The sequence below is a fragment of the Galeopterus variegatus genome, unplaced genomic scaffold (genome assembly GCF_000696425.1).
Source record: "Galeopterus variegatus unplaced genomic scaffold, G_variegatus-3.0.2 Scaffold5641, whole genome shotgun sequence".
Lineage (NCBI taxonomy): Eukaryota > Metazoa > Chordata > Mammalia > Dermoptera > Cynocephalidae > Galeopterus > Galeopterus variegatus.
The window spans coordinates 33,154-42,463 of NW_007731752.1; the positions used below are offsets into that span (position 1 = coordinate 33,154).

General features: G+C 39.0%; 1 protein-coding gene across 3 annotated transcripts in view; it reads right to left on the reverse strand.

The window, feature by feature from the left end:
- Positions 1 to 1,830: 1,830 nt before the first annotated feature.
- GRIP1 (glutamate receptor interacting protein 1) overlaps positions 1,831 to 9,310 on the reverse strand; it is a 110,735-nt gene continuing 103,255 nt past the window's right edge. For all 3 annotated transcript variants that reach the window (XM_008589762.1, XM_008589761.1, XM_008589764.1), the window contains 2 exons: positions 5,444 to 5,590; positions 1,831 to 4,493 (listed from right to left, as the gene is read on the reverse strand). In XM_008589762.1, the coding sequence (XP_008587984.1) occupies positions 4,263 to 4,493; positions 5,444 to 5,590 (378 nt within the window). In that variant the 3' untranslated portion in view covers positions 1,831 to 4,262. The remainder of the gene's footprint in view (positions 4,494 to 5,443; positions 5,591 to 9,310) is intronic.

Sequence of the window (9,310 nt, forward strand, 5' to 3'; positions counted from 1 at the left end):
TAATTTAAATTCATCTTTACTATTCATAGGAGGAGCTGTTAAGAAAGAGTTGCATGTTGGCTCAAGTTGAGGTTTGGTCACAGCTCAGGAGCCTGGGGAAAGGAAGCTTAATATTTTGTCTAGATTGGTCAGTGTATACAAACAGTTCAGCTGATCATTTATGAAGCAAAGAATGGGAATTTGTGGACTGGTCTGTGTCTGATTTTGTTATAGGTAAACAAGGAGGTACATCTGTCAGTCTTATCTCAGTCATATTGGGAAGGATGGTTCTTTGCAATAAACCATTTCTGGGAACGCAAAGGCTGGTGGGCAGGGGATTGGTGTGTGGGGGCATACTACCAATCTCACAGAAATAAAATTTCTTTAACTATGGCTGTATTCCAGAACATAGGGCTCAGGTAGAGTTTTTTCGTTTTTAAAAATTTATTATTATTATTATTATTTACATTCTAAGATGTTGTTGTGAAGCTTTGGGGCAGGGAGGTGGGGGAAAAGGGGAGCAGAGAGGTAGGGGAGAGGGGCTAGCCCATGGCTGGCTCCTTTGCTGGCCTGGTTGAGGATGGCAGGGGGGTGGGGGGGCAGGCAGGAGCCCAGGGGCTTCCAGCAGTGGCTCAGTTGTCGCTGAGCTGGATGCAGATGTCAGGGGGCTGTGTATTAAGCCCGTGGCCCCCCACCACCTGGCTTGGGGGTCCGGGGTTCTTCCTGCAGTGGCTCAGTGGTCATCACTGGGCTGGTTGCAGAAGTCAATGTGCATGGCTGGGGCCCTCCGCCCTTCCCCCTCAGGTAAGGTTTAACATTGTCAAGAAGAACTTGAAAACTAGCCTTTTCTTCTTAAAACACAATGAAATTAATACTATAGTGACTGAATATTCCAGAGCACTAGTTTTTATATTGTGAATGTGCTATTGACCTGTGTACAAATAACTTACCCAATTCAGAATTCTATAAGATTTCATTAAAAGAGGACAGTTCTAGGAGCCCATGATTTGGCTTTAAATCAAATAGTGTTTAATTGCAATATGTTAAAATTGCAATGGCCAGCTAATCCAGTTTACTACTCTAATAGACGCCCATCAGTCACCAGTGGAAATTACACTGCTAATGCTAAAGGTCTTGACTGGATAGCCAGAACCATTGTACAACACTAGCGTTAGAAATAGCTTCCTTAGGGCCGGCCTGGTGGCGCACTGCTACAGTGCGACGCTTGGGAGCGCGGCGGCACTCCCGCCGAGGGTTCGGATCCCACATACAGACCGGCCGCTCACTGGCGGAGCGGGGGGCGGGCGCAACACCGAGGGTTGCGATCCCGTTGCCGGTCCCGGTCCAGTATGGGCGTGACACTAAGGGTTGCGATCCGTTGCCGGACACGAAAAGTGACAAAAAGAAAAAAAAAAAGAAAGAAATAGCTTCCTTATATTAAGCTGAAATCTGCCTGATTGATTAGGACCTCCATCAGCAGGTCCTGATACTGACCCAGTGAAACAAAAACAGACCTTGTCTCCTCTGCTCACCTGGCCATGTTTGTCCACAGTTCCCTTTACCACTCCTCCAGTGGCAAAGCACCAGACCCTTTCAGTTCAAATCTGCCTGATTGATTAGGACCTCCATCCGCAGGTCCTGATACTGACCCAGTGAAACAAAAACAGACCTTGTCTCCTCTGCTCACCTGGCCGTGTTTGTCCACAGTTCCCTTTACCACTCCTCCAGTGGCAAAGCACCAGACCCTTTCAGTTCATAGTTTGCCACTGCCCTTTTTAAAGGACTGGGGTGCTCAAAACTTGTGGGCTGACCACAGCATAGAGGAACTCTTCCTTTGACCTGGTCACTTTATTTGAAAAGTGCAACTTAAATCATTTGTTTTAACAGCCATATTCTATCGTTAATTTTAGTTTTGGCTTACAACTGAAAGATCCCAGTCTTTCACAGGAAATACAGCTTCTCATCTGCCTTTATTCACATCATCAGTTCTATCCACACCTAATTTCATTTACTTCAGCTCACTTCTTATGCAGAAATTAGGCCAGACTATATAACTATACAGTGCAATAAAAACTTGAACAATTGCTTGGATTTTGTGATAATAGATCACTTGGGGTCATGTGACTCCCACGTGCTAGAAAATAGCCTGTCTTTCAGAATGTAACCCTGGGCACACTGAATGCAAATGTATAAAAATGAATGTAAATTTACAAGTCCTACAAAAATGAAAATGTTGGGATACAGGTGTCGTTTGTCTTTTTTTTTAAGATAGCATTGTTAAAGTTTGTATGTTTTAACAGTTTATGTAAATGTATCTCATAGACTACTTGAAATGATAAAATGTTGTCTAAGGGTAGATGTTGTGACCTTTAAACTATCTCTCTTTCCTCTAAAGTAAATGTTACCATTGGAGATGTTCCTGTGTACAAGTGTGTTACCCCCTCTTCATATATTTCACCCCTGGTCCTCACAACAGTCCTGTGGTATATACAGACATGACCTTCAGTATCAGGTGGGGAAAACGACTCCTGGTGAGTAACTTTCGTACCACCAATGAGTACCAGAGCTGGAATTCAAACCCGGTTCTGATTTCAAAACCCCTGCTCTTCCCACTCTTCCTTGGTCCTTTTCAAGTTCACGGCAAAACTTTCCCCATTAGAAAACTATGTAAAAATAAACATTGTGTGGGACTCAGGCTAGAACACTGAGATGTATTCAAAGCATCAAAAATGCATGTCTTTTTTTTTTTTGGCTTTTTAAAATCACTGTTTATTCCATTTGGTAGAGGCTTTTTTTTTTCTTTTTCCCCATACAAATATTTGCAACAATTTTGAATCCCCCAAAACCATACATAGACGATAAATACCATGCTATTAAAGTATTAAATTTGTACAAAAATACTTTACAGTTTAATACTTGTTTGTTACAAATAAAAATACATATTTAAGTGACTCATGATCTTTTTTTTTTTTCCTCAATGTGATTCTGCTTTATACTTTCTTGCCCTGGCGGTTCTGAAATGTGATTGAAATAGTATATTTCTTTGCACAAAAAGAAATGTGAACTTTTTCCTTAAACAAAGGACACAGTGTTTGAATGCTTTGCCTAAGTGGTTGTTGGAATTATTGACCAAAATGAAAATGTTTGGAAAATAATCATTTCAATATGGAGATTCTACCATCAATATACAGATCTATTTTTAAATATTCACCAAATAACAGTTATTAGTGTAGCTATTCAAAATATCTGAACAAATGAAAACAGTTGCTGACAAACATTAAAAGCAACTGTCACAATTTATTGCTTTGAGGGATGGTAATAATTGGCAATGCATTTTGTGAAAAATGTATTTACAATTTCGGTAAGTGGCATGGCTCAGAACAAAAGACAGTCCAGTGTCATTTTTAAGTACATGTGCTGTACACCCCTCAGTATTACCAGTTTTCCAAACCTGTCAAGCAGTATGAGTTTTATTTGCCTATCATTAAGATGAACCTCATTTTAATACTCTTCATTCTCTCTTAAGTTCTTAGTCTTGAATTTAAAAATAAGATAACTAATTCTGTGTTACTACACATTCTAATTCATTATCAGATTTTTAGCTATTAAAAATGTGTCCTTAAAAAAAAACAGGTCACAAGACATATCCTGTTTGATAACTTGTTGCATAGGGAATAGCATACATCTTACTTAAAATCATTCCTATATTTGGGCAAAACATTTACCACCACCTATTATGGGCTCCCACGTGCATCATTGCTGAAACATTTTAAGATAATTTTATACCTGTACCCCTCCCACTGCGGCAGTTCCAGTCGGTTACCAAGCACTAGATCCCCAGCACAGCCAGCTTTCTGAAAAGACTTGTTGGTCAAGTCTTAACGTTAATGACTTCATAGTAAGAAACTGATTTCAAAGTGAATTAAGGAAATCATCATAGAGAATTTTTCAAACACATATCTCCTTTTAAAAAGTGATAGTAAGATGAACTTGTAAAAAATTTCCTCTGATGTTAATTGTGGGGAGGGGCAGCCTACTTACTTTTCTCTACCATTGGGCCTGGCAGGGAATTGCCTGCCATATACCATAGTGGTCACCAAAAAAGAAACCTCTTCAACTTGAAAAGGGAAGTGAACATGAGCCATGAGAGAGATTTAAAAGACCCCTGTGCTTGCAGTTAATGCCACATGATTATCTGTGCTTCAAATGTCACAGAAATCTTAAAGGGATTTTTTTAGCACCATGTAGATATCGTCTTTTGTCCTACTTTATAAAAAGCATTGCTATAATGTATTAGTGGGTTCTCGTGTCTCCAAATTACCACCATGGCTAGGCTGTTGGAAAAAAGCACTATTCTGTTCACTCCAGTCTCCTCCTGGTAGAGTCTGTTGTTCTATAGACTTCTGTGAAGCCAGTGGGTTTCTACTAATAACCAGGTCCAGCTTGTTACCAGATTCTGCTATGAGGGGCACGACAAGGCAGCAGTCAAAGTCTCTCGTTCGGACGTGATTAACCTGCAAGGTCAAGAAGAGCCATTTTGAATTACTGTTGTAGCCATAATTGCCAAAACCCAGAGTAACACTTCAGGTGTAACAAGTTGTTTAGAGTCTTGAGGGTGCTTAAACAAGCACCCTGTACCTTGCTCTGCCTGCACCATAATGTGGCTTTGGTTCAGTTATCATTGTCTACTACTGGATCGCAATGCCCTTGAGAGCAGGAAGCAAGTACACCTACCATCCCCATGCTGAGCAGATCACCTCACCCATGTGGGGTGCTCCACGTGCTGAATTTTATCTGCCATCAACAGATAAGGACAGTGAGGCACAGAGAGGGTAAGAGCTTTGCCTTAGGTGAGAAGTTGGTAAGGGTTGAGCTAGGATGCAATCCCAAGCAGTCTGGCTGGTCCCAAAGCCTGTGCTCTCAGTTGTGATGCTGAACTTCCTTAGGCGTGAGCCCTGTCCTCCCTCAGCTTATGTGTACGCTCATCTTCCATGTCTCCTTCTTCACCAACAAGTTTTAAAAGTCATCTACATGCCGCTTCCACTCCTTGACTTCCCATTCTTTCCTCAATCTTCTGAGGTCCAGAACCTGAGACTTACATGGCACTGATGGCAAATGACCCCAATTGTCATGTCCTGGAGTGGGCTCAAATTATCCTCCTTGCTGCTCTTGACACTGACTCATCCACCAAAGTCTCCTTCCTTGGTTGCTATAACACCACTTTATTTTGATCCTCTTACTTTTGTAACTGCTTGTTTTCAGTACATTCCTGCCTTTATTTCTTCCTGTACTTTAATTTTGTTATTGTTAGAATTCTATCCTCGGTTCTCTTCTCTTGCTCACCCCAGGGAACTTTATCCAAACCCATTTTGAGTGCAACCTGGCAGATTCTTTTCCTTTAATAAAGCTTGATCAGTACCCATGTTTTAGCTCACTTTCTTTCAAATTCCACCTGAGGTCTTACCTGTAAGAGCCTGTCATAGGGCTTTAGGCCACCAAGATCTCCTGGCCCAGCTGGGCGAATATTTTTGACATATACTCCTTTCTCCAGCATGCCATCTGCTACACTGAACCCAAAGTCCTCCATGTCAGAGTCCTTGTACAAGGTCACCTGAAAAGTGAGAAAATGTGAAGGGAAAATTTACTGGAGCTTTTCTTCTGAAACTTCTTGATTAAGTCTTTTCAATCCAATTTCAGTAACATAATGGATTTTTAATATAAGCATTAAACAGCTTCCCCTGTCCAGAAGCAGCAGTCCCTTCAAGATCCAAGCCAGACATCAGGGTGAAACAAGTGGACTGTGATACCCCTGGCCACAATGACAAAACACCAAAGGAAAGAAACCAGAAATATGGAAAATCAAAAAAGTACATCACCACCAAAGGAAATTAATAACTTTCAAGTGCTAGATCCTATAGAATAGGAAGTCTTTGAAATGACTGACAAGGAATTTAGAGTAACTATTTTAAGGAAACTAAATGAGATACAAGAAAACTCAGTGAAACAACACAATGAAATGAGAAAAAATATACAGGATCTGAAAGAAGAAATGTACAAAGAAACCAATGCCTTGAAAAAGAATGTATCTGAGCTTGTGGAGCTGAAAGATTCATTCAGCAAAATAAAAAACACAACAGAGAGTTTAACCAGCAGACTTGAACAAGCAGAAGAGAGAATTTCTGACCTCAAAGACAGGCTGTTTGAATTACCACAGGCAGACCAGAAAAAAGAATCAAAAAAATTGAAGAAAGTTTAAGAGAGACAACTGACAACCTTAAGTGCTCAAATATATGAATCATGGGTATTCCAGAAGAGGAGGAAAAAGGAAATGGCATTGAAAACATATTCAATGAGATAATAGCAGAAAACTTCCCAGGTATAGGGAAAGTCCCAGATCCCCAGATTCAGGAAGCCCAAAGATAACCAAACACATTCAACCCAAAAAGGTCCTCTCCAAGACATGTGATAACCAAACTGACAAAATTTAAAGACAAAGAGAGAATCTTAAAAGCTGCAAGAGAGAAGCAGCAAGTCACCTAGAAGGAAGCACCAATTGGAATAACATCAGACTTTTCCTCAGAAACTCTAAAAGCCGGAAAAGAATGGGATGATATATTCAAAACACTAAAGGACAAAAATTGCCAGCCAAGAATACTTCACCCAGCAAGGCTATCCTTCTGAGATGAAGGACAAATACTATATTTCTCAGACAAACAAAAACTGCAGGAGTTTACTACCAGACAACCAGCCCTACAAGAAATTCTCAAGGAAGTACTGGGTTTGATACCACAAAACCAACCATCACTCCCAAGAATCCACAAGAAAGAACGATACATACCAGTAAAACAAAAATGCTAACAAAAGAGAAAAAAAATAGTTTATCTATCATCCCAAGAAATCAACAAATACAGAAGACAAACAGAAAATCTGAAAGTAAGGAACGAAAGATACTTAAGACATCTAAACAAAAATCGGTACAATGCTAGGAGTAAATCAACACCTTTCAAAAATAACTGAATGTAAAGGGACTAAATTCCCCATTCAAAAGACACAGTCTGACTGACTGGATTAAAAAGATGGACCCAATAATATGCTGTCTCTAAGAGACTCACTTGACCTGTAAAGACACACAAAGACTAAGAGTGAAAGGATGGAAAAAAATGTATCATGCAAGTAGAAACGAAAAATGAGCTGGAGTAGCTATTCTTATATCAGATAAAATAGACTTTAAAACAAAAACCCTTAAAAGAGATAAAGATGGCCAATATATAATGATAAAAGGATCTACCCATCAAGAAGACATAACAATCATAAATATATACACACCTAATGTTGGAGCAGCCAGATTTACAAAGCAAACACTATTAGATCTAAGGACAGAAATAGACACTAACACCATAATAGCAGGAGACCTGAACACCCCACTGTCATCATTGGACAGATCATCTATGCAAAAATCAACAGAAAAACACAAGATATAAACAATACTTTAGACCAATTGGATTTGGCAGATATCTACAGAACATTCCACCCAACAACCTCAGAATATTCATTCTTCTCATCAGCACATGGAACATTCTCCAGGATAGACCACATGTTCTAGGTCACAAAGTAAATCTTAACAAATTCAAAAAATTGGAATTGTTCCATGTATTTTTTCTGATCACAATGGATTACAATTAGAAATCAATAATAAACAAAACTCTAAAAACTATACAAACTCATGGAAAATAAACAACATTCTACTTAATGACATGTGGATCCAAGAAGAAATTAAACAGGAAATCAAAAAATTTCTTGAAACTAATGAAAATAATGATACATCATACCAAAACCTGTGGGATACCACAAAAGCAGTATTAAGGAGGAAAATTTATTGCATTAAATGCTTACTTCAGAAGAATGGAAAGATGGCAAATAAATAACCTAACACTTCACCTTGAAGATCTAGAAAAACAAGAACAGTCCAAACCTAAAGTCAGTAGACAGAAAGAAATAATTAAGATGAGAGCAGAACTAAATGAAATAGAAACACGAAAAATAATACAAAAGATCAATGAAACAAAAAGTTGGTTTTTTGAAAAGATTAATAAAATAGACAAACCTTTAGCAAACTAAGAAGAGAGAAGACCCAAATAACAAAAATTAGAAATGAAAAAGGTGATATTACAACTGACACCTTAGAAATACAAGGAATCATTAGAGACTATTATAAACATCTATATGCCAACAAATTTGAAAATCTGGAGGAAATGGATAAATTTCTGGATGCATACAAATTACCAAAACTGAGCCAAGAAGATACAGAATATCTGAACAGACCAATAACAATAAAAGAGATTGAAGCTGTTATCAGAAGTTTCCCTACAAAGAAAAGCCCAGGGGCTGGCCCATGGCTCACTCAGGAGAGTGCGGTGCTGATAACACCAAAGCCATGGGTTCAGATCCTATATAGGGATGGCCGGTTAGCTCACTGGCTGGGTGTGGTGCTGACAACACCAAGCAAAGGGTTAAGATCCCCTTACTGGTCATCTTTTTTTTAAAAAAAAAAGGAAAGAAAAAACGAAAAGCCCAGGACCAGATGGGTTCACTGCAGATTTCTACCAAATCTTCAAAGAGGAACTGATACCAATTCTCTACAAACTGTTCCAAAAGATTGAAACAGAGGCCATTCTCCCAAACTCTTTCTATGAGGCAGATATCACCCTGATACCAAAACCAGACAAAGATGCATCAAAAATAGAAAACTATAGGCCAATATCCTTGACAAATATAGATGCAAAAATCCTCAATAAAATACTAGCAACACATACACAAAATTATACACCACGATCAAGTGGGGATGCAAATCAATAAATGTGATATGCCACGTTAATAAAAGCAAAGACAAAAAGCGCATGATCATCTCTATTGATGCTGAAAAAGCATTTGACAAAACTCAACATCCTCTCATGATAAAGACTCTCTACAAGTTAGGCATAGATGGAAAGTATTTCAACATAATTAAAGCCATATACAATAAGCCCACTGCCAATATCATCCTGAATGGAGAAAAAAAAGCTTTTCCCTTAAAAACAGGAACTAGACAAGGATGCCCACTCTCACCACTCCTATTCAGCATAGTGTTGGAAGTACTAGCCAGAGCAATCAGAGAAGAGCAGTCTGACTGACTGGATTAAAAAGATGGACCCAACAATATGCTGCCTTCAAGAGACTTGCCTCACCTGTAAAGACACACGTTGACTAAGAGTGAAAGGATGGAAAAAATACCATGCAAAAAGAAATGAAAAACAAGCTGGAGTAGCCATTCCTATATCAGATAAAATAGACA